The 25,056-nt window shown below is 39.4% G+C and overlaps 1 protein-coding gene across 1 annotated transcript in view; it reads left to right on the top strand.

Annotated features, from left to right (window-relative positions):
* Positions 1-25,056, top strand: part of abcc8 (ATP-binding cassette, sub-family C (CFTR/MRP), member 8) — a 92,231-nt gene that overhangs the window by 53,402 nt on the left and 13,773 nt on the right. The window contains exons 18-26 of the mRNA XM_077211307.1: positions 2,446-2,478; positions 5,180-5,212; positions 6,795-6,893; positions 11,849-11,933; positions 12,371-12,451; positions 12,528-12,665; positions 14,235-14,360; positions 15,019-15,115; positions 23,039-23,286. Coding sequence (XP_077067422.1) covers positions 2,446-2,478; positions 5,180-5,212; positions 6,795-6,893; positions 11,849-11,933; positions 12,371-12,451; positions 12,528-12,665; positions 14,235-14,360; positions 15,019-15,115; positions 23,039-23,286 — 940 coding nt within the window. The remainder of the gene's footprint in view (positions 1-2,445; positions 2,479-5,179; positions 5,213-6,794; positions 6,894-11,848; positions 11,934-12,370; positions 12,452-12,527; positions 12,666-14,234; positions 14,361-15,018; positions 15,116-23,038; positions 23,287-25,056) is intronic.

Consider the following 25,056-nt stretch of genomic DNA (forward strand, 5'->3'; position numbering starts at 1 on the left):
TGTTTATACAAACAGTAAAATGACTGCGTTGACTGGGTGTTGTCTAATTGTTGTCTAAAGGAAATGGTTTTTACGTGTGAATGTTAATGCTGGGTTCAACATCTTTTGGCTGATGATCAAAGAATATAAGGCGCTGTGACAAGAAAAGTTCTCTTTTATCTGAATCGTTTATCACACAAATGTCCACATAAATGACTCTCAAAGCTTCTGATCTCAACATGTCATCTCCTAAACATCAGAAATAAGACTTTGCGGTAAGTAATAGATAAGGTAAATAGTCTTTGATCCCTGACAGTTGTTGCATGTAAACATTTACTGGTTTTATTTTTATTTTTAGTAAACTACTTTGCTTTGTAATAAAGAGATCACAGACGGATTACTCTACACGCTAATAATTGTGTTTTTTAACAGCTAAAGAACACACGATTGCAGAATTTTCTGTATTGTTTTACAAACAAGGCCACGAGAGTATCAACATCTCTTTTATCTTGATCATTTATCAAACAACTGTTATCTGCACAAACGATTACTTTAAAACAGCTATAAATGTCAACATGTCCTTTACACAAGTCTGTGACACAATGTAGCGAAGTTAGCTGTCATTATTTTAGAAGTAGTAAATCAACAAGCAAATATCTTTTTAAATAATTTTTTTCCAGATTTTTTTTCTGTAAAGATTATATTTTAATATAGTGTTTCATATTTAATGTATATATTTAAATATATTTATATTATATAAAGATATTTAAATATTATAAAAACAATTAAGAATTTATTTCATAAATAATTCAATATTCCATAATTTTCTGTATTATTAAAGTTTGTAAAATTCTGATAATACAAGTATTTTATAAATTACTTGACTTTGATTTTATTTTATCGTTTTGCCTGACATATAGTGACATGGTGCTTAGCATAAGTCCTCCCTATACGCAAAGTATGCAAGTTATGTAAGGCCCCTGAACTTGCTCTCAAAGATGATTTAATGACTAGGGCTCTGTGATTAATTGAATTTTAGTTTCGTTTTTGATTTTGATTTCCAACGATTATGAAAACACCATTCTGCATTCCAAGGGGTGTGTTGTCATCATTCTTACGTAACATTCAGACATTCAGTTATGTCTTAAGTGAACATAAACAGTTGGGAAAGTAATTGAATGCTTGTCAGTATATTAGATCTGTGCATTCGGTCTTAAAGTGACAGCAGCCTCATAAACCTGCTGCTATCTGTCATTTAATGTTAATGAAACAACAAAAGAAAACCAAAGAGAATCATTCACTGCTCTTCACTGAATAACTTTAGTAACTTTAATAAGAATCAATGTATATTTAATTCATACGTTGAGACTATACAGTGTTTTATTTATACATTTGATTGCTTTATTCAATGTCTGTATAGGCTATTGTTTTTAGTAGGCTAAATTGTTTTATTTATTTTCTATGTTTGTAAAAATGTATCCATTTTTTCTATTGTATTTGTAATTCATTTTTATTGTATTACTGTTTCAACTCGCTGTTGTTTGTTGACAGTGAAACTGCTCTGAAATAAAAAATAAAATAAAAATAAAAACGGATGAAGGGGTTGAGGGTCATTTAGGGGGTTTATGAATGCACTGACAGGGGCCCCCAGAAGTCTAGGACTGGCACCGTTTAGCACCTCTACAAATGCAATGTCATGATTTTAAAAATGTCAGTAATTACAGTATATATTGGCACACAGTGGCTAATTACATCTCAGTATGGTGTGTAAAAAAATCACTCTCCTGGAACCGCATACGTCATCTGCATTCTACAGTTGTCCATCATGTGGATTGACAGTTTACAATACATTACCATTAATACAATGACTAAGCAGATATAATGAAGGTGAAAATATTTAAAACCCATTGCAGAAAGACTTCAGCCTCCTTTAAATTGACATGTTGAGTCATAGATTAACTCCAAAGCCAACATGGGAAAACATTAAAGAGTACTCTACAGTATATTATGGCTTTAAATGTGCCTTAGTATTTTTTCTTTCTTTTTCTTTTTTTCCAGTTTTGAAAGGACAGAGCATAAGAGCTACAACTCCAGCTAATGCCTTCAGGAAGCAGAAAAGCTCTTATTTATATTCCGGTTGACTTTTCAAGGACATGTTTCTCCGCAGAGCTATAGCAGTGGCACTTTACAGATTTTATTTTGCACGCCATTGTATCTTGCCTTTCAGAATCCTTGCAATATTATAGCGCCATGTTTATAATTCACTGGAATCTCTTAGAAATGTTAAATAGCAATTAAAAAATAAGATAAATTGTTGAATTTATTTATAACTGATTTTAGCTCCGATTCATGTTCACAGTCCTTGACTGTTTTTTTTAGCACAGTTTATCTAAATCTATTCACATCACCATCTTTGTCATGTTAATTTCTCCTCGAGTTATTAATTTTCTGTGTATTATTTTGCAGATTGCCCACTCTGGATAGAGATGGAAGTGAAAGGTAGGTTCTGTTTTATTACAAAGCTGCAAAAAACAAGCATTACCATTTACCCCAACACGCAGAGAGCCTGTTAATTATTGTGTACACTCGATGAGGGTGTGTGGATGTGTCCCGTCATGCTGTGCAGCGCTGATCCTTTTCTCTGTGGTTTGTTGGCATAATCCCTCGGCTTTGCTCTTCTGGTCTGTGTATTTCCTCAGTAACCCTCAGCTACTTTATGAGGTCTTTGTAATGTTATGATTCATAATATATTATAATATATTTGCCATTATTGTAGCTGTACATTCATTACTGTAGTTTTTGATGCAAAGGTTGTTTGGAATGGTATGCCTGCAAATTATGTGGCTTTATTTTGGTTAGAAACAATTTTGCATGAGAAATGTTTTTTGTGAGTAAACAAAGTACCCTTTCAGTCGGTCACGTTCGAATTACCTCTCTGTTACCTCATTCAGTGAATGAGTGTTACATATGTAACCGACACGTTTCTTGGGGAATTGAAAACTTTCAAGAGAGAACACAATTTTTTTTGCAAATGAATGCAAAATTCTTGGAGAGTGCAAAACTTTTGCAAGAACATATTTTTGCCAGCGAAAGTTTCTTGGGAATGTGAAAAAATGCAAAAGCACTGGAATTTGTTCCTCCCTCTTGTATTTTTTCCATAATGATGTCCCCTGGTATTAATGCTCAGTTCATTCTAATGTTAGCATATTAGCTAATCTTACAAGTCGATAGCTGTGTATCGAAACCTCAAGCTACCTAAACAGCATTTTTGGACATGGTAGGCATGCTGCAGAGACAAAGCTTGTCTCAGATCGTAGGAAATGAATATAATCAGTCTAGTCAGGCTGCTCACTAGGTTTTGAGACAATTGTTGTTTTTGGCCCTTTTTTATATGGTAAGCCGAGCAAGGACAGAAAATGATGAGAAAACCAGATTGGGAAATGACACCAGCTGGATTTGTGTGGCTTGTATGTGCACAACATGTTAGCATTTACACTTACCGCTAAGCCATGGCTCCAAAAGGGACAGCTGCAATTTTAATGGTTCTCTTATCTACTGTAATGGGTGGACTCATTTGGTTTGTCTGTTAAGCACATAAACTCTGTAGGGAATAGCTATTAAAGAGCATTTTACTTTAAAGTCGACAGTTGGTGCTGGTGATAAAATGTGCTACCGTCCCACTGGTCATCAATAAAACAACACGCGCTGTCACGGCGTGGGTGTGTGAGAGTGTGTAGGTGTCTGTCCTTTTCTTGGCAATTGAGCTGGAATGACAGCTAAGAATAGACGTCTCTTATTACTGTTGGCAGCAATCACTATGTCATATATTACAAAGCCAAGGTGTATTATTACCGAACATGAGACATCTGTTATATCATTTCATTCACTGAAATGAAAAAGTGAATACTTAAAAAATCAAACATGGTTTATAATTTTTTTTGGAAAAATGTGTTATTTCCGAGCCTTCTTTATGGAAAGTTTTTCCAAAAAGCTTGACAACCAATTACAATCCATTCTTGTCACAGCTCAACTAGAAAATGGTTATGTTTGGAATGGAATACTAGCATTATGCATACTGTGCAGTATACACTCTTATTTGTTTACTATTTAAAAATGTATGTGAAACAGTATGCATTATGCAAAGCATTTTAAACTGTATTTAAAGAGGTTTTGCGAGTGAACGCAAAGTTTCACGGGGGAACGCAAAACATTTGCGAGAGAACGCAAAAGCATGGACTTATTATTTTTCCTCCCATCTAGTAGGCTATCGTGTATAGCTCACCTAAAATAAAAAATACTGTGTAGGAAAAATTTCAAGTTTTCATAGTTTTAGTGTTTTAGTCAGTACTACATTAAACTTTAATGTTGAATAATGTATAATAATGCAATGGGGGATATATATGGGTCCTGATAATGCCAAATGTCTTCTGTTAACATCGTCTAAAAAAATTCTGTTTTCAGCTCCAGAGTCATGAATATTTTTATTCTGGTGTCACTATTGCCCTGTGCATTAGGTTATCAGCACCAAGTCCAATCCTGTTCATTTACACCCACAATGTAAAATCAAATTTAGTATTTTAATCAACAGTACATTTTTGGTAACCTTTGTCTTGGGAGTATCGCAATAATATCGTATTGTGACTTCAGTATCGTGATATGTATCAAATCGTGACATGAGGGTATCATTACACCCCTATTAAGCACAGTGTATTACACAGTACTATATGCAGTGCACTTTGTTATAATATAGTTATAGTGCACAGTGTGCAGTATGCAGAAATTGTAGTGTGCCATTTCAAACATAGCCTTGAATCGTTTTCAGATATAACTCTCCATATAAATACTCCTATAAAACTTGGTCTTTTTCTGCTTTCTACATGTTCTCAAGGACAACATGACATTACAAGCCCGAATGCTCAATAGACAAATCCATTAAGAGTCTTTCTCACTGTACTCATCCCTAAACGTTCATTGGGTCAGCTGCACTGCATTGCGATTCACCCATACATGATTACACAGCACTTTTTCAGCCTCCTATTACATGGCATCAGCAGCAGTGCTTCATGTCTAATGTGAAGCCCGGTGGTGCTGAGAGAGATGTACGGCAGAGGTCACTGTGATATGCTCCCCAATGCTTGTGTGTGTAAATGTCATTTTTATGATGCTTTAGGAAAGTATTTATGTATTTGTGTTTTTTCAGCCCCACAGATGCAGCTGCGGAGGAGGATATCAGGTGTGTAAACAAGCGCGCGCACACACACACACACACACACACACACACACACACACACACACACACACACACACACACACACACACACACACACACACACACACACACACACACACACACACAGCTGTTTCTGTATTCTAAAGTGAAAATGTTTATTGACTTCATTTGTAATTTTTCTGACATATCAAAAAACGAAGCAATCAGAAAGGTTAATGTTTTACCATAGGACATGGAGACTGACATCTAACTGTTTGTTAGAGCACACAGTACATTTTAAAGAAACAGTTCACTAAAAATTATAATTTTAACTCATGTCGTTCCAAACTTATATGTACTAACATGTGGGGGGGGGGAAATGTATATCGTGGCCACTGGCCACAAATTCCTAATACGTCGGCACGTTTTACTAATTATATCCCTCTTTTTAAAGGTAAGATAGGCAATTTTGGAGAGGCTTGTAAGCTAGCATTGAAAGCACAAGATCCCACCCTCGCTTCAGAGCTTCTCCAAAGCCACGCCTTCTTCAAAACTCATAAAAGCGACAGCCAGAGCAAAGTCTGCAAAGCATCACGAGGGACTGCGTTAAATTACCTCATGTCTTAAAGCACATAACATTACAATAATTATGAACATAAACAACTTGCAGAGATCTGACCTGTACCACCTGAATACTGAAGATTAATTTCGATGTTGATAGTGTTGACATAGAAACGCAAAATTCAGAGTTAATTCCGCCTCTCGTTTTACAATTTGTGGCCACATTGTAATAATTCGTTCCCATATTTTAGTTTAATCAAAACAAGGGAACAAACTAGAACAACGTGGCCACGATTTACTAAATTGAACGGATTAATAAGTCGTGGAAAAGAATTCTTAATTAGTGGCCACAATTCAACTAAAATGTTATTATTTTTTGGAAAAAATCTAACGAGCCACTTTTTACAGTATGTTATTGTTATTTAAAAAATCTAAAACTGAAATAAAAATAAATGAAAGCTAGAAATGTGTATAAAAATCACAAAAGTACATGACAAAATTACTAAAACTTAAAATAAATCTAAAATGAAAATGAAAACTATAAAAGTAAAAGCTAATTCAAAATATTAATAAATACTGACACTAAATATAACACATTTTAATAGTATATAAATAACACTAAAACAACCTAATAATACTAATAATCACCACACCAAACAACAATTCATAGTGACCACCAATAAGGGGGGAAAAACATTAATTCCATAAAAGTTACTACTTTTGTGCCATATTTAAGCTTTGTGTAAGTGTAGAAGATCATTTACTGAAAAAAATATGTCCCTTCTAGCTCTCAAATTAAATATGGTGCAGGTTGAGCTTGACTTGAGATCTAGAGTTCATGCCATGGGTTTATAAACAACATTATTAGGGTTTGGAACAACATAAGGTCAATTATAACAGAATTATAATTTTTTGGTGACCTTTAAATTATAATTCTTAGTGTAGATTAAAAAAAAAAAAGCTTGAACAAGCCTTTCTTTTATATTTAAGAGCAACATTGGTGTTGTGAAGGAGATCACTGATGTTATGGCAACCCCTCTGACAGGAAAAGAGGTGCTGTGGCATATGCTTCCCAGAAGCCATGGCTCCTAAACACCACACTAGCGGAGAACATCACTTTTGAGATGCCTTTAATAAAGCAAAGGTAAATGAACTTCATGTACTTTCTGCCCACACAATAAAATAACAAAAACGCCACCATATGCCGACTGGGTACAACATTTGTGCCAAATGTGCCTTCCGAAACCCATTAACCCATGTCTAGCACCCTGTCGCCCTGGTGATGTACAAAAGTCAAGTGTTTACTATCCTTTTTTTGTCTCGTTTATATTCCCCAGTGTTCATTTGTCAATAGAAATGCATCCTCTTTCTCCATCTGACATGCAATCATTCCTGCCTCTTTAAATGTTAGTATACATATTAACAGTCATGAGACAGATGTAGCCCTGAGTAAGTGTTTCTCTTTGAGTCGACACTTCTCATGATCTCTGTTGTATATTCACCTTCCATGGAGCCTCAGCAGCTGGCTGAGGTGTCTGTACTCAAAGTACACGAGGACACAATCTATGTTTACAGTCCGCTTATATTGTTGACGTGCGGTCCCCTTAGCAACATTTTTGTGAAATTGTCTGGCGAAAAAGTAAACTGTTGATAATGTAGTGGTGTATGAAGCACCTTTCACACATAAGTAGCATTCTGTTGGTCAATGCACAAATTTGCATGACAAATTAAACACAATGTGAAAACTGCGTGGGGAAAAGGATCATGCAGCTTCCAATAAAAAAATACAGTATTTTGCCAGGAAAATTTTGGCGAGTAATGTTCAATGTAACCGCACCTTTGGTTTTTTGCACAAATTTTTTCATGAGTTTTCCACTTTCCAATTAAATTAGCTCTATCATAGAGATCATTTACATATAAGAGTATTTTACACTATTATAATTTTATTGTAAGTTTTGTCCTAACAAATGCGATCACGATGAGCTAAAGGATATTTTGCCGGTCTATTGGGTAGCTCTGCCCACAAAGAAATCTAATTAGTCGACAGTCCAATATAATATTGCTGTAAATTAGGGTAGGTTTACCTGACAACGACATGCTTAAAACTGAGACGTTTTTCCTTTGAGTTTTCCTCGTACAGGTTGTCAAAACGATCCCCATTTAAACGGAAAACGCTGTATTCTGCTGCCAGGCCATTAGATACCGATGAAACACTTGATTGAACACGTAATACGCATGTGAATGATATCATCGTCTTCAGAGATTCACGTTTTTATTGTTTACATGGAGTCCGGTTTCAAAAACTTGCACTTTGAAACCCGTTTTCAAAAGTTCGAGTTTTCAGGCACCCAAAACGCTGTTGTCGTGTAAATGAACGAGCAAAACGCATACAAAGTTTGACTTTAATTTTTTGTTGGAAACGGTGTTGTGTAAACAGCCCCTCAAACATCACAAATTGACTGTTTGTTTGTAATTGTGTTGTGTACAGTTTCACATTATTTTGGACAGGCATTCTTGAAGTCTTGTAGAAATGGAGTTAGCAACTTTTCTTTCTTTTTGTGCCGTACAGACTAGAGAAACTGAATATCGCAAAAGGAAAAAAATGTAGGGTGGAGACTTTTTCAATCCACCGGTTACTGATTGGATTTTGAGATGTGAGTGTTGCATTGAAAATGGTAGCAGATCTTAATGTGACCTTGCAGTTTATTGTAAGAAAGGGGCGGGTTAAAGAAGGCCAAATAATTGGAGAAATCTGGCATATGTCACCACAGAGAATTCTGATGTTTGACCGGAAGATCCAGTTATGACATCTAATTAAAAAATGGCAAGGTCAAAAAATAAAAAATAAAAAAATAATAAGAAGTTGAATCTTTTACACAGAATCAAAGACGTGCATTTAGAAAATGGTGATTTTTTTAATTTAATGCTGACTTTTATATGTAAAGGATCTCTCTTATGATTGACTAATCTCTGTGTAAAATTTGACAATATTATCATCTTATTCTAAGTTTTCTCTTAGCTAACTGCGATAACAATGAGAGACCAGATATTTTGCTGCTCACTTGTTCCCTTTCGTAGTCATTATGAGTTACATCGTGACGCCGAATGGGGTTTCGCTTAGAAAGCCTATCAACTTCGAGTATTACAAAACGAGCCAATGGCAAAAAAATGCCATGGGTCTGCTTAATTTGCATAGCGTAACTCCGCCCTACCTCGTGGGTATATAAGGAAGTACGCTGGTAACATGCAGATATGTTTTTGCTTCGTAGCCAAGAGCATCTTCACTCCTCTGCAAGCCTGTATCTGAGATCTTCGATACTACGAGACGAGCAGCTCTCCAGTGTGTTGGTGTAACGGCGCATGTGCAGTGATCTGCCATCAGTGTGTGTGCTTCTCCCTGAGCGCTTCATTACTCTACTGAGCTTTTTCCTCTCACAAAAAGAGCTTGCGCGTGGCACGTATTTTTAAAGATGTCTCGCCCGTGCACTTCTGGGTGCAGTCGATTTGTTTAGTCATCTGATGGGCACAATCGCTGCCTTGCGTGTTTGGGCTTAGATCACGCTAAGGCAGCGTTTGTGGATGACTCATGTTCTCATTGCGGGAACATGACCATCGCGGTGCTTCGGTCAAAACTCAATGACCTTCGTGGAGGGGGAGTCTCCTCTTCCACACCCCATTCTATCCCCTCCACATGAGGCGATACTGGCTGGTGGCCAGGGTGAGCTGAGGGTTACGGTGTGGAACAGAACCCCGCCGATTCCTCCTCGGGCCATGCTTTCCGGGGCAGCCGTGAGCGTCGGGCTGGATTGGAATCTTCCACCTTGTCCCGAGCACTCGCAGCTGGATGATTGGTTTTTGGGGGCGGCGAGTGCTGACACCCGTCAGAACCCGCCCCCAATACCTTTCTTCCCGGACGTGCATGAGGAGGTCATGAGATCGTGGAAGTCTCCCTTGACTTCCCATGAATACTCAGCAGCCTCTTCCGCCTTCTTTGCCCTTGATGAGGCCGAGGACAAAGGGTACACTGGGGTTCCCCCCGTGGAGTGTTCTGTGGCAACACAACTATGTCCCCACAGGACCTCCGCCTGGTGTGCCACCCAGCCGCCGGCTCAGACGCCTCAGTCCGCTCGCCGCCGAGGGCGCCCTCCTGTGAATTCCGCCCCTCCCGCCGTGCCGTGGAGGTAGTCGCAGGAAGGCACCCCAGCCCGTACCAGCACCGCAGCCTGCCACCAGGCGATGTGACGGGAAGCTCAGAGATGGGTTGCAGTTTTTTCCAGGAAGTGTTTGCAGGGCCACTCTTTCCCCCGGTGGAGGACCAGGGGAGAACCTCTTCTTCCAAAGAACTGACTTTTTCATCTCTGAGCCCTCAGAGGCCGTGGATGACTGTGTACGCCGCTTACGAGCCTCGCCCCTCTTGTCCCCCTCTGTTGCCAGACCCCTGACAGAGCAGACCCCTGTGAAACGCTGGTCCTTCCCTAGTCTCCTCTGTCAGGACACGGCTTTTGACCGTGCTCCCACACCGGGATGCTCCGCCTCCCAGGTCCGGGCCGGTCTTTACGCCTCGCTGCCCCATCTTGGGTACGTCTGTGGTTCACATGACCCTGCTGGTTCATCTCCGAGTTCATCTGCAGAGCTCCAGGCTGGCCGACACCGCACACATTCGCGAGATTCTACAATCTCAGAGTGGAGCCAATGTCCTCTCATGTACTCACCCCCACTGGCTGGTATTAGGACGCACTCGGTGTCATCGCTTGCTCGCCATTCCACTCCTCGGACTGGATACGTGCGAAATTCTCCTCTGGTGAGTTTCCCCGAGAAGTCCTGAGTTCCTCCAGAGTTATGCCTTCGGCAGATTTCGCGTTGGCTAGGGCCTCCATGTGCATGGTTCCCCCGTTGGGGGGGGGGGACCCCCCACGTGTATATTCCACTTTAAAGCCTCTCTGAGCATGTGTCTTTCCCTTAGCAAGCCACCGTGCCACCACTGGAGTTGAAAGATTCCAACCTGCGGGCTGAATACTCAAGTGTTTTTCCATATGTTACCCCCTCTCGGGTCATATGTGTATTTTTTAAGTCCTCCCTTCGGGCAGGCATTGTGTTGCATATCTACTCTGAGATATGCTTCCCAGTTTACCTTGGTATGCTTTCCAGTGTACCTTGGTATTCCTGTGTTAAGTAGGAGTCCTTCATCCGTGCTAGTCTCATGACAGGGAGCTCAGACTTACGCAGGGCACTGGAAGACAGCTGAGGTGGCGTGATTAGACTGGGAACCCCATTCGCCGTCACGACGTAACTCGTAGTGACTACGAAAGGGAACTTATGTAACCCTCGTTCCCTGAGTAGGGAACGGAGACGTTACATCTCCCTGCCACTTCCGCTGTTTCGCTGGAATGGCCAAGAGTTCAGTCTCGGCTCCTCAGCAGGAAAACTATCTGCATGTTGCCAGCTTACTTCCTTATATAACCATGAGGTAGGGCAGAGTTACGCTATGCAAATTCCGCAGACCCATGGTAATTCTTTGCCATTGTCTCGTTTTGTAATACTCAAAGTTGATTGGCTTTATAATGAAACCCCATTCGTAGTCACGACGTAACGTCTCTGTTCCCTACTCAGGGAACGAGGGTTACATACATAACCAAGACGGTTTCTGTTGGGTAGCCCCACACACAAAGAAATCTTATCAGTCAACTGTCCCATTTAGTATTTTTATATACTAAACATAACAAATATTCGGACTGGCTTTGATTGTGTCATGTAAATTTTCACATTGTGGGCATGCAATTTATTAAAGACTTCCACATTGTTCAGACACAGAGATTTCAATAAATGACCAGATGGAAATTTGCATTTTTGGTATTTGGCCCAGTCCCAAATGGCATACTTAGGTGGCTTTTTTAGCATTTGTCTGTAATTTTAATATCGGTTCAAATGCTTTAAGCAGTATTATATCAATGACAGAGTCCATGCAGAGAATCAGTCATTTATTATTAACCACACATTATATTTCAACATCAATATTTAAAAGACTAATAAAGATAGATTACCACGTAGTGTTAAGTGTCTAGCCAGCTGTGCTTCTGTCTCATCTTTTGTTGTGTCCAGGTACAAGGCAGTAATTGAAGCATGTTCTCTCCAGCCGGACATTGACATCCTGGCTCAGGGGGACCAGACGGAGATCGGAGAGCGGGTCAGTGTTCTGCGCATGTGCCTTTTTTGACGCATTTCGTTACCAGCCATCTGGAATGGTTTTAGAACTGTATATGGTTGAGTTTCAGTTATGATGTGTCATATTGAATTCCACTAATAAACGTACATATTTAGTTTGAAACATTCTCATGATTTAATAGCTGGGTAGCCGTTAAAAGACCGCTGTCTCATTGTTTACTCTCGCTCCTTCAGGTTTTAAGCTCAGGTTCACATTTAAGGCTGCTTGATGTTGTAAATGACCTTCAGGTTGTAACTAAGAGCCTCATTTAAAGAGTGTTGGCCAAGTCAACATGATCGATCCAAATCCCATTTGTTTGTGTAACGGTTACCATAACAATTTCTACTACCTTCCTTTTTGAGGTTTTAAATCAGCACTGCCTTGCTGTCAACTTTCCTCTTCCTATTCCTTCTTTCCAGGGCATTATTCTTTCTGGAGGCCAGAGGCAGCGAATCAGTGTGGCTCGAGCTCTTTATCAAACCACCAATGTTGTGTTTTTGGTAAGTTCAGAACCATCTATACGCAAAAAGTAACAAAGTGAGACTTCAATTCATTTTTTTTTTTTTTTTATCATAGGATGATCCTTTCTCAGCACTGGATATTCACCTGAGTGATCACCTGATGCAGGAGGGTATTCTTAAACTACTGAGAGAGGAGAAAAGAACGGTGGTGCTCGTGACACACAAACTGCAGTATCTCCCTCACGCAGACTGGGTACTTCATATGCACACGCACTTATTCAAACTTCTTCCCCTATTAAACAGTCGGTCATACTTTTGATGGGTATAGATCCGGTTTAAAAATGCTCTTAGGCAGAACAGCAGACCTGGACCTCTGACTCATCTCTGTTAATTTGGAAAAAGAAGAGTGAAAACGCAAAGAAATTATTGAATGGGTGAGCTCTGAGATGTTGAAGCCTAATTTAAAAGTCAAATCTCACAAAGCTTGAGTTGTACTTATGAATTATTCACCTTCATTCATCATCTATCATCTACCTGTGAACCTATAGAAATTATTTCAGAGGAACCTCATAACGAATTTTATTTATAGTCCAAAACAAGAGTCTGTTGTGAAGGACGGATTAATTAATTTAGTTTCTGTCATGTTTTCAACTGCAAATCCTACTAAAACAATTCATTATACATCGAATTGTGCAAAATAGACCATCTGGTCTGCAGAAAAAAAATATAATTAAATCCCCATTTGGCCACTGTTTGCAAATACAGGAATCGAACTGCAGACCAAACCAAAGCCATTCAATCAAAATAAGGTCACTCCAGGTTTAGAATAAGCAAATAATTATCTTCTTTTACCTATCCTGATATTGTTTTTCACAGACAAGAAATGTTCAACATTCAGACAAGATGCAGCACAAGCACTTCACTACTCAGTCTCTCAGGAAATACTTCTTCCACTGCATCAAATTCCTACATTGTAAGCTCAGTAGCAGTGGGCGGAAACATTACTTTTAAAAAGTAACATTACATTTTAGCATTAATTTTAATAAAAGTAACTAGATATTTTTAAAAAAATGTACTACATATTTTTATTGAAAGGAACATGATTCAATTAATCCATTCAATGGATTTTTTTTATTTTTTATGAATGAAAGCACTCTGCTTGACTTTTGCAGTTATTTTATTTAACTGAAAACATATTTCTGGAACATTATAATATAGAAAACTTAAGGAAAATTGCAGGTTTGGTACAAGTTTAGCGAAATGGACATGTGTGGCATAACATGTGGCATTTTTTTGAGGATTTAAAAGATTTGGTCATACTTTTGAAACAGTGGGTATTTTCATGATTACAAATGGGCCCAATTCATTTCCATTGTTTTTGCTTTTTTGTTTCAGTAAAACATATACGTAGTTGCAAATGCTTTGACCCAACATACCTAACCAGGGAAAGCTTACAGGCACTGTGCATTTTCATGAAATTTTTACAGATCTCAAGCCAATTTGTCATCATCATAAACCTTGTTTTTATTAGAAATGAATGAGGCCCCTTGTCTCTCTCACCCTGCCTCTGGGTGATGAATTGCCTTGTTAAAGTGTTCCTCCTCCTGGCACTCAATAAACCACCAGCGGTCAGAAGAGTTTTTAAACTCCGTTATTTAGACATAGCCACTTTAAGCTGACGGATAGAAAGGGACAGGCTTGCCTTTAAATATTGGCTTTACTTCTCATGGGGCATTAAAAATGTCCACCTTCTTTTTTATGTGGCGTCAGGGGCTTGTCAGAAGAAGGAAGTAATAATTGAATGTTTGTTGTTTATTTGTAGATCATTGCAATGAAAGACGGCAGCATACAAGCAGAAGGAACGTTGAAGGATATCCAAAACTCGCAGCCTGAGCTCTTCAAGCAGTGGAAGAGTCTGATGCACAGACAAGACAAAGAATTTGAGAAGGTAGTCTGCAAAAAATTAATGAGATATTAGAGGAAGCGATTTAAAGGTCAAGTTCATTTGTTTAGCTTTGTAAAGCCAAATACTCACTTGACCTTTTTGTTGACATTTGTTTGAAAGATTGGAAAACCATTCTCTAGGTTTACAAAAAAAAAAAAATGGCTTGGCAATCAAGAAGACAGGACACAGTGGATACACTAAGTGGGACTTTGACTTAGACAAAAAAGTGACTGTAATAAACTCAAGTCTCTGAACAAGTGTTTATATGCCATCTAGTGGCCAACACAGCTGTCAATAAACTCTCTAAACTGTCTCTCTGTGTACAAAAATACATTTAATCTACAGAAATGTGTGTTGAAGATCAAACAACACTGAAGTTCCTCAAGGACAGTATTTGGTCCAAACTATCAGGATTCAGGAGATATTCTCAGACGACCCCTTCATGATAGAATCAGATCTTTTAACATTTGCAGGGGGATATTCTTGCAGAACATGTCACTATTGTCCAGTGTACTTTTTTAAGAGACCCAACTACTCAGGGAATTAATTGGAAAAGAATGAAATAGAGTTTTGATATAAGTTTTTAGTTTTGCGTAACTAGCCAAATATGCTAAGCCGAAAACCGAAAATGTTTAGGCATGATGTTTTTGTTGTGTTCCAGGAGACAGTAGATGAGAATATGACGGTGCTGGAAAGAAAAAACTTGAGGCGAGCCATGTACTCCAGAGAGGCTATAAAAACTGAGGAGGAAGTAGAAGGTAAGATTAGATAAATATGTAGCAAAACACTAATACACTAATATATGTTTTAGCAGTGTTTATAACTCATGCTCATCTGGTACAATATATATATATATATATAATGTGTATTTGTTTTGTTTTTTTCTGCAAACTATTTGCAAAAAAGGACAATGGGTTGTTGAATTGTTAACTATGTACGCCCCTGGTAGGAATCCCCATAAATCTTCATTAAATATTTGGGTGACAAGAGGGTAGTACCCACTTGTTCCTCTTTGTAGACTGCAGCATTGAATTTTTTATTTTTTATTATCTGACTGTAGCCCTCTCTACTAGATCTTGCAGTCTTGTGTGATTGCTTTCTCAAGTCCACCTTGAAAGGATCTCCTGTGGTGGCATCTTGAACTTACTCAGGCTCCTAATTTAATATAGTTATTGCTGTGCATTCCTGACCAAGCTGTTGATGTGAATGGTCTTTGCCAAGATGTTTGGATGCCCACCCTCACCTTCTGTCAGGAAGTCCAGGATCCACTGACAGATGGTGAGCTCCCTGGTCTTGGAACGGAGTGTTGTAATGAAGCTGTATTTAAGAAATCCTCACACAATTCTCCTTCCCAGTGGGACAGAGAAACGTATAGGCATCATCCAGGTCTCTACTTGTGATAATCAAATTGCAGTTGGTATAGAGAAGGGGTAGCAAATCCTGCTCCCGCTACCTTCCTGCAGACTCCAGTTACAACCCTGCATCAATAACCAGTAATTTTCAAATAATCCTAATTAGCTGGTTCAGGTGTTTTTGATTAGGGTTGGAGCTAAAAGGTGTGTTAGACATCGGCTGGATGTAACCAATCGGTAAGAGTCGCCGCATGCAGGCGGGGAGAAGCTGAAAACAGAGACGTGAAATCAGATACTTTCTGCTTCCCGTAGTGGCCGCTCACTTGGTGTTTTTGCATACTTTACCAGAGCTGAAGTGAAATAAATGCAATATTTGTCAAATACACAGACTTTTCAGGTACGTTTCCATTTAATACTTTAATTACTGCTAAATACAGCATTTGTTTGTACAGGAATAAAGTTCAACATAAGCCTATACTATTGAAATACCAATGGGGTCTACGTTTTTAATCAGTTTTATTTTGATAAAAATACAATGGTTTTGTGTTAGCGGCCCCTAAGTTAATAACTAATGATCATTGCGACGGAAGTGAATCAATCAAAACTAACTTTATTCTAGAACTGCTGTAAAGCCAAAACAATCTGTTACTTTAATTTCCTATTATCACTGTAAAGCTGCTTTGAAACAATATTGTTAAAAGCGCTATATAAATGAAGGTGACTTGAGTTGACTTGATAAAAAAACAGATTTGTGAACATTACTGGAACTGAAGGTGTTCGAAAAAACACAAAACAAACGTGATCACTGTCATGTGGTGAATCCGGCCAATCGGTTGTGTCGTCATCAGAGCTCGTGCAGAAGCTCTGGACGCTGGCTGCTCTCGAATCGCTCTCGCGGTTCTTTGGTGCCGTTACGTCACAGTCACGTGGCGTCGGACACAATTTCTAACCGCCATGGACTGCTTCATATCAGCCGCCGATCGCACTGTGCAGCGCTGTATGAAGTCGAACAAGGTAGCCATCCTGGAGCAGGGTTGGTTACCCCGGTACAGAGAATAGGATCACAGATTTTTTTGGTATGATGTTTTTGTTGTTCTCAGCACCAGGATAATTTGTTGACATTTTAAAATGTGATAGTATAATGTTTGGTAACTAGGCGCACTTGTGTATATCCTTTGCTCTTGTTGGTTTCTAGATGTTCACCTTCCCGATGCAACTCCTCCTTACTATGTTTAGAAATCCTAAGAACACTTTAGCTTACAGGTTTGCATGACAAAATCATTATCAACTAAGAAAAAACAAAGATAAGACATCAATTACTCACCACACTGAATGCACACTACTTACGAATTATGAACTACAAATTTTGCAAGCAGGGATAGGTAATCAAAAAAGTGTAATCAATTCAATGGCATGGTGGGACGTCATCCCGTAGCATGTGATGTCACGAACAGGAAGCTATAAAGCACACTTGGACCAAACAATCGGCCCTATTTTAACGATCTAAGTGCATGGTCTAAAGCACAGGGTGCAAGTGCACTGAGGGCGTGTCCGAATTAACTTTTGCTAATTTAACGATGGGACAAATGGTCGTAATGGGTGTTTTTTGGGCGTAATGTGCAAAAAAACAGAGTGTAATTTCCCATTTCCTTTAAAAGCCAGTTGCACTTGCGCCATGGCAGATATGCTATTTAGATGGCGCAATTTGCAAGCGTAAAGACTGAACGTGTCCCCAAAGCGCAAACGGATCTGCTCATGCGCGAGGTTGAAGCGCGCAAGCAGACCATCTACGGGACAAGCCGGATTCCACCCTTATCTTTATATACACAATATTAATCTTTTACATTGTAATTATTTTATTTTTATTTGGCATGTTTGTGTGTTGCTGCGCTCCATGTGTGTAATAAGCAGAGGGTAAGCGTGTTCTGGACCCGCCTATAGGCGCACATTACTAACACGCTCTTTAAATAACAAAAAAATAAATACTGCGCCATTGACTTTAGACCAGGTTTTTGTTGGTCAATGACAGTCTATTTTAGGTACATCAAAATAGCAATGCGCCAACAATGTGCCTGAACAGCACGCCCATGGGCGCAAATGCATTTGCTATTTAAACAACATGCCGCAGGACGTGAAAATGATAACTGCATCGGGATGAAACTAACAAATAATACATGTGTCGCACTTGGCGCTGCAGTGTGCCGGGTGTATGATAGGGCCCATTGTCAGCTTCTGATTGGCCGAAACAAGTCAATCACAGGCATACAAGAAGTATGGCAGGGCGATGCATCGTCTAGTTCCCTTTCAGGTAATCATGGTTACAGTTGTAACCTGGGACGTTTTTCAGGTAGGTCTACACATGGGCTATGGGACTGTTAATACCCACTCCACTGTACTAATATGTGCAGGTCCACCATCTGATCTGGATACGGACCGGATATGGCTGACTACGGTAACCTTGGGATAAACAGAAATAATAATATTAGCATAGATGCAATTCCGCTCATAATGTAACAAGTACATTGGGTGTAATGGGAAGTGTTCCCGGTTCCGGATGACCTAATTTTATGCAGCCTAACAATCCTTTGTGCATGCTAGGTTAAAGAGATGTGTTTTTAGTCTATATTTAAACTGGCAGAATGTGTCTGCTACCCGAACAAGGCCTGGAAGTCTTGGGTGCTAAGTGAGGGTGCTCCCTCACTGACTGCCTCTCTGACTTAAAATTATGGATGCATAACAATTTTCTCAAACTCAATACAGATAAAACCAAAATTCTGCTGATTGGCCCTAAAAGCATCCTATCTAAATCTCCCAGTCTCACTCTCAATATTGATGGTTCATTTGTCCACCCTACCCCTGTTGTTAAAAACCTTGGCATTTTGCTTGACTCAACCCTTAGCTTTGATCCTCATATCAGATCACTCACTAAGACTGCCTTCTTTCACCTCCGTAACATTGCTCGCCTCAAACCCTTCCTCTCTGTTAGTGATGCACAGACTTTGGTTAACTGCTTCATTATGTCCAGTCTAGACAAATTCAACTCACTTTTCCTTGGACCCGCTGTTAAATCACTTCAAAGGTTACAATATATTCAAAACTCGGCAGCCAGGCTCCTCACCCATACCAGACGATCAACACACATCAACCACATTCTCCAACAACTCCACTGGCTACCAGTTCCGTCCCGGATCAAATACAAAGTACTACTACTCACCTTCAAAGCGCTCCACAACCTTGCTCCCCCCTACATCCTTGACCTCCTGATCCCGTACACTCCATCTGGCCCACTCAGTTCCTCTGACCAAAATCTCTTGGCTATCCCCCGCTCCAGAATTTCCCCCCTGGGTGGCAGGTCCTTCAGTGCCTTGGCCCCAAAACTCTATAACCGCCTCCCACAACCTCTTCGTGACTGTCCTTCACTTCCCTTCTTTAAAGCACATCTCAGGACTTTTTTGTTTAATGATCATTTCTCCACACCAAACTCATAGCTTCATACAGATAACTTGTCTTTATTGTATTGTTTTGGTTGTTGCTGTTGTGTATACTTGCCTTCCCACTATGTAAAGCAACCTTGTGTTTGAGAAAGGCGCTGTATAAAATAAACTTATTATTATTATTATTATTATTATTATTATAAATAGGAAAATTATCTACTGCTTTCAGATGATTTTGTTATTTTATGTATTATCAACAGGCCAGAATTTTTAAATCGCAATAGACATGAAGGACTGTAATGCGTTAAGAGCTTGCTCGAGTACTGAGGAGCTAAACCATTCAGTGCTTTGTAAGTAATTAGCAAGATTTTAAAATGTATACGATGTTTAATAAGGATCCAATGTAGTAGTGACAGAACCGGGCAAATATGGCCATACTTCCTGGTTCTAGTAAGAACACTAGCTGCTGTGTTTTGGATGAGCTGGAGTTTGTTAATTAGGCGTGCAGAGCAACCACCCAGTAGAGTTTTACAATAATCTAGCCTTGAGGTCAAGAACGCGTGAACTAACTTTACTGCTTTTGTCAGGGAGAGCACGTCGTAATGTAGATATAGTTTTAAGATGGAAAAATTTGGTTTTACAGATGCTAGAAATGTGCTTTCAAATGAAAGACTGATATTACAGAGCACACCCAGGTTCCTAACTGATGACAAAGACTTGACAGCAGCCATCAAGTGTTAGACAGTATTCTAGGTTATTACATGCAGAGGTGTTTGGTCTAATAATTAAAACCTCTGTTTTTTTGTTGTTGTTTTTTTCAGAATTAAGTAGTAGGAAATTACTAGTCATCCATTTTTAAAGTCTGAATGACCCACTGAGACAGATTTGGCAAAAGTTTCCAAGCTGCCAGGTGGTCTACTAAGGGAACCAGCCTTGAAAAACTGGTCTCTGGTGTATTTCGAGTAGTCAGCTCGGCACCCTGAATAGGATAACAGGAAACAGGATGGCAAGGCAATGTCTCTGGGCAGACACTGAAACCTGAATTACATGGAAACCGCTGTGCCCCGAAGGATCAAGGGTGCCAGGGTTGGCAGAACGGTCGCCTAAGGGAACAGAGGAGAAGCGGAAACTGTATGATGAGGTGTAAATCACTTACCCCAGAGGGGCCTAGCCTCAAATGCATGAAACCACTAGTGTAAGGACCACTTAGCCAAAGTCAAGGCCACTTGAAGGCTTCGGCTGAAAGTGCCACCCTACACCCATTCTTTTTGCGGGGTGGGGGCTCAGGAGGCAACCTGCTGTGCCCTGTATAAGGATCTTGTAGGCATCTGGGGCTGCTCCCATCCCACAGCCCATGAGACCTGACTTCGGCGAGGGAGGTACCTCTCCGCCGCTTGTTTTTTGCCTCCTGAAACCCCTCAATGACTGAGGTGACAGGCAAGTCAAGTCATCCTCATTTATATAGCGCTTTTAACAATGTAGATTGTTTCAAAGCAGCTTTACAGAGATAAACAAATGATTTAAGGTAACAGCGATTGGTTTAGTTTTATAGTGGTTGATGAATAATGTTTTTTCCAGCTAAAGTTAGTTTTGATTGATTCACTTCCGTCTAAATGTTTATTTGTTATTAAATTAGAGGCCGCTAAGACGACACAGTTCTCTCTAAACAGACTTTAAACGTGAACCTGTGATAGACGCTGATGGTGTTCACATGCGCATTAAGAATTGATTCTATAGTTATGGGCGTTTGAATATATGTGCGCAGGTTTGTAATTCCTTACAAACCATGCCTAAACAAACTACTTGTCTTGTCTATAAATTTTGATGCAGAATTTTATTTTATAACTTCGGGTAGGTACGCAAACTGAAAAATTCCACAATGCTTTATCTGTAGAGTAGTATAGGGATCCTCCATAGGGAGAGGCTAGTTGGCATTTCAGCACTGCACTGTCATCGGGTCCAGGCGAAGGTCCTTCGTCAGATCTGGAAACGGCCTGGATCCAGCAGGCTGCGGGAAAACCTCGGGATAAACAAAGACACTAAAATTAGCGTAGATGCCATTCTTCTTATGATGTAACGAGTACATCAGGATTTAAGGGAAGTGTTCCCAGTTCCGGCTGACCTAATCTATGCAGCCTAATATTGAATTATAGAAGCAGTCGATTTTGATATTCTAGGTATTATCAACTGGCCGGAACTTTGAGATCGCAATAGACGAGAAGGACTATAATGCGTTAAGAGCTCGCTCAAGTACTGGGGAGCTAAAGCTTTGTAAGTAATCAGCAATATTTTAAAATTTATACGATGTTTAATAGGGAGCCAATGCAGTGTTGACAGAACCGGGCTAATATGGTCATACTTCCTGGTTCTGGTAAGAACTCGAGCTGCTGCATTTTGAACTAGCTGTAGTTTGTTTATTAAGCGTGCAGGGCAACCACCCAGTAGAGCATTACAATAATCTAGCCTTGATGTCATGAACGCATGAACTAGTTGTTCCGCATTTGTCAATGAGAGCATATGACGTAATTTGGATATATTTTTAAGATGGAAATATGCGGTTTTACAGATACTAGACACGTGACTTTCAAATGAAAGATTGGTATCGAAGAGCACACCCAGGTTCCTAAATGACGACAAAGACTTAACAGAGCAGCCATCAAGTGTTAGACAGTATTCTAGGTTATTACGTGTGGAAGTTTTTTGTCCAATAATTAGAATCTCTGTTTTTTCTGAAATTATTAGTAGGAAATTACTAAATTACTAAGACAGCATAGAAGAAGTAAAAGCGGGGCATCTGGAAGAACAGCTTTTTCCTTCTCCTTAAAACCAGAAAGATTTAACCAAAAAGGCCTCTCCAAGACATCCAGGGCTGCCATAGCCTTGGTGGCCCAGAGAGACAAATCCGTGGCCTGGCGCTGTTCTTTAATAGCGTCTGGGCTCACCCCCTCGCCTTCATCAAGGTCTCTGAGCAGGTCGGCCTAGTATGCCTGCAAGATGGACATAGTATGCAGGCATGCTCTGGCCTGACCTACTGCAGTATAAGCTTTACCCACCAGGGCCAAAGTTGTTCTATATTTCTACACCCCCTCGCCTTTATAATTGATTATTCTTTAAATGGCAGACAAGTGCCAGTAATGTGGCAGTTGGCCAAATGTCAATATGCTCCAGTACTGAAGCTATATTGGAAGATTGGCCTTTTTACTGCAGTGACTGACAAAATAATAGACCCCATGCTTTGCCTGAAAAAGTAAATGTCACCTCACATGTTGTGTTCTCTGTGCATGGCCATTTTACTATTATAGACCTCCTTGCATATGGCTATCATAATACACATGTAATTTGTTTGCTAAGCATTGTTGATTTTAATTGTTGCATGGTAGAGTGAGCAAAAGTATTTAACATCTGCTGACGGTCCAGACCATGCTGGAATTACTGAATAATGAATGTGGGAATGGTTCTGTCTCTTCAGCACTGAGATTGTGCTGAGTCCAAATGCTCTTCTACTGACCTAAACATTATATACTGTATACACACAGCATTACTGCTCTGCCACTCAAGGGTATTCTTGGCATGGTGCAAGTGTTTGGCAGGGCTTTACAGTTTTTTATTCTCATGTTTATTCCTTCTTTCAGTGTCTCTCCATTATTTTGCTATCCACCAACACTTGTGTTTTTAAAATGCCAGTGTGATGCTTCTTTTTAAATTTAGAGCAAGTGGTGTGTGCTCTCCACATTTAAGTTTGCACGTGTTCAAAAGATTGAATTGTGATCTTGGGACAAGGATATTTTATATAGATGGGACAAGTTGACACATGTATCGTATGTTAGACAATCTATTCATCCATCCGTCCAGTCTCTCAGTTCGTTTGTCTATGTTTCTATATATCCATCTATAGAAGAGTCTGTGGAGAGCGATGATGAAGATAACCTCTCTCAAGTGATGAGGCAAAGAGCCACCATTCCCTGGAGATCCTGTGGGACGTACCTGAGCTCTGCAGGCCTCCTCCTGCTTCTCCTGCTCCTGCTATCCCAGCTCACCAAACACTCCCTTCTGGTGGCCATTGACTACTGGCTCGCTCACTGGACGTCCAAAGTCATCGCAGCCAAAATCGACGCTGCTGCACACAACTGCTCTCTAGTGCAGGTATAGTTAGACAGTCATACATAGACAAAAATCAAGTTCACGATTTTTACACTTTCTGAAAAATGTTAGTGGCTAAAACTGTTGCATTGTGGGTGGTTGTCAGAGCTTATTATGCTATGCAGGTTGCAGAAATGTTATGGATGGTTGTTAGTTTTTTCTCTGATATATGTAAAAAGCTGAATTCTTTACAATGCGGGTGCACTAATATGCATTATTACTCGGCTCTGTGGAATACTTGATTCTGATTGGTCAATCGCGCCATCCAGCGGTATGTTATTCCCAAAACAAAACAGATAATGCAGGCTCATCTGGGTCACTGATGTCAGCAGCGCTATACGCTTGCTAGGAACGTTTTTTTCTTCGTGGAAGTTTTGCTTTTGGTGCAAACTATTAAAACTCAGTCGAATCAATATTGTGTGTAGTTGTTATTTAATTATGCCATCCAGTATCATGGACTCACTCTCTCTTGTTTCATTCAAAAGCAGCTGCTGCCATTTTGTGTCTATTGTTTAGTACACTTTTGGACTATAAGATAAGAATCAGGTACAATTTTAAAACAGTTCAATCTCTAATCAACATGTGGAGAAATTCTGTATAATAATTGGTATTGACTGTACTGTATGCCTTAAATGTCTAGTTTGAACTTACCGCACTAGCAACTGCTCTCTCCGCGGGAGCTTTGCATTTAAAGAGCTAATAAAATATTCAGACTCTGATCAATATTTTGTGTCTAATTATTTACTTACGTGGCAAGTAGCCGTGTAATAAGCAGGATAATGTACATCCAGCCGGTTGTTATCTGAGAATAAACCCCCTTCAGATTAAAAACAACCAGCTGGATGTACATTATCCCTTACTTAATAAATGCATATAAGTGGACCCTTATTGTACAGAATTACCGAAAACAATTCTAAAATTTACGTCTGGCACATTTGATTTCTACTTTGAAAATTTACTCTACATATGGATCCCCTCTTGAATCATTTTGGCTCCAATTTACATAATTTATGGTTTGCATCTGCAACCTCAGATAGCTTAGATGCATTATTTCATTGGCTGCTTGGGTTGATTATTAAAATTCTCCATGAAAAATATGCCACACTGTAATATCCTACAGAAAAAATGAGTTTTATATTTCCAGGAGACACATACAGTGATGTGAATAAGTTAAAACACCCATGCTTAAGTTGCCTAAAAAGAGGAATAAAAAATCATCTTTTGGAAATTGATCTTAATGCTTTAATTAAAAAAATGAGGATAAATCCAACCTTTTAAGACACCAATTTTCTTTGTGAATGAATAATGTATCATAAATAAATAAATGTTCTTCCTTAAAATACAGGGTGCATAAGTCAGGACACCCCTATGTTAAATTCCCATAGAGCCAGGCAGATTTTTTTTTTAAGGCCAGTTATTTCATGGATCCAGGATAATATGCATCCTGATAAAGTTCCCTTGGCCTTTGGATTTAAAAAAGCCCCACATCATCACATTCCCTTCACCATACCTAGAGATTGGCATGGTTTTATTTCAGTTAGCCTAATAGCTGGTTTGATTTGCATTGAAAGATGATATTTTAATTCCAAAGGCCATGTGAACTTTATCAGGATGCATATTATCCTGGATCCATGAAATAACTGGCCTTTAAAAATACAAATCTGCCTTGCTCTATGGGAATTTAACATAGGGGTGTCCTGACTTATGCACCCTGTATTTTAAGGAAGAACATTTATTTATTTATGATACATTATTCATTCACAAAGAAAATTG

Source organism: Siphateles boraxobius, unplaced genomic scaffold (genome assembly GCF_051911475.1).
Source record: "Siphateles boraxobius isolate OS27281-9 unplaced genomic scaffold, OSU_SipBor_1 65, whole genome shotgun sequence".
Lineage (NCBI taxonomy): Eukaryota > Metazoa > Chordata > Actinopteri > Cypriniformes > Leuciscidae > Siphateles > Siphateles boraxobius.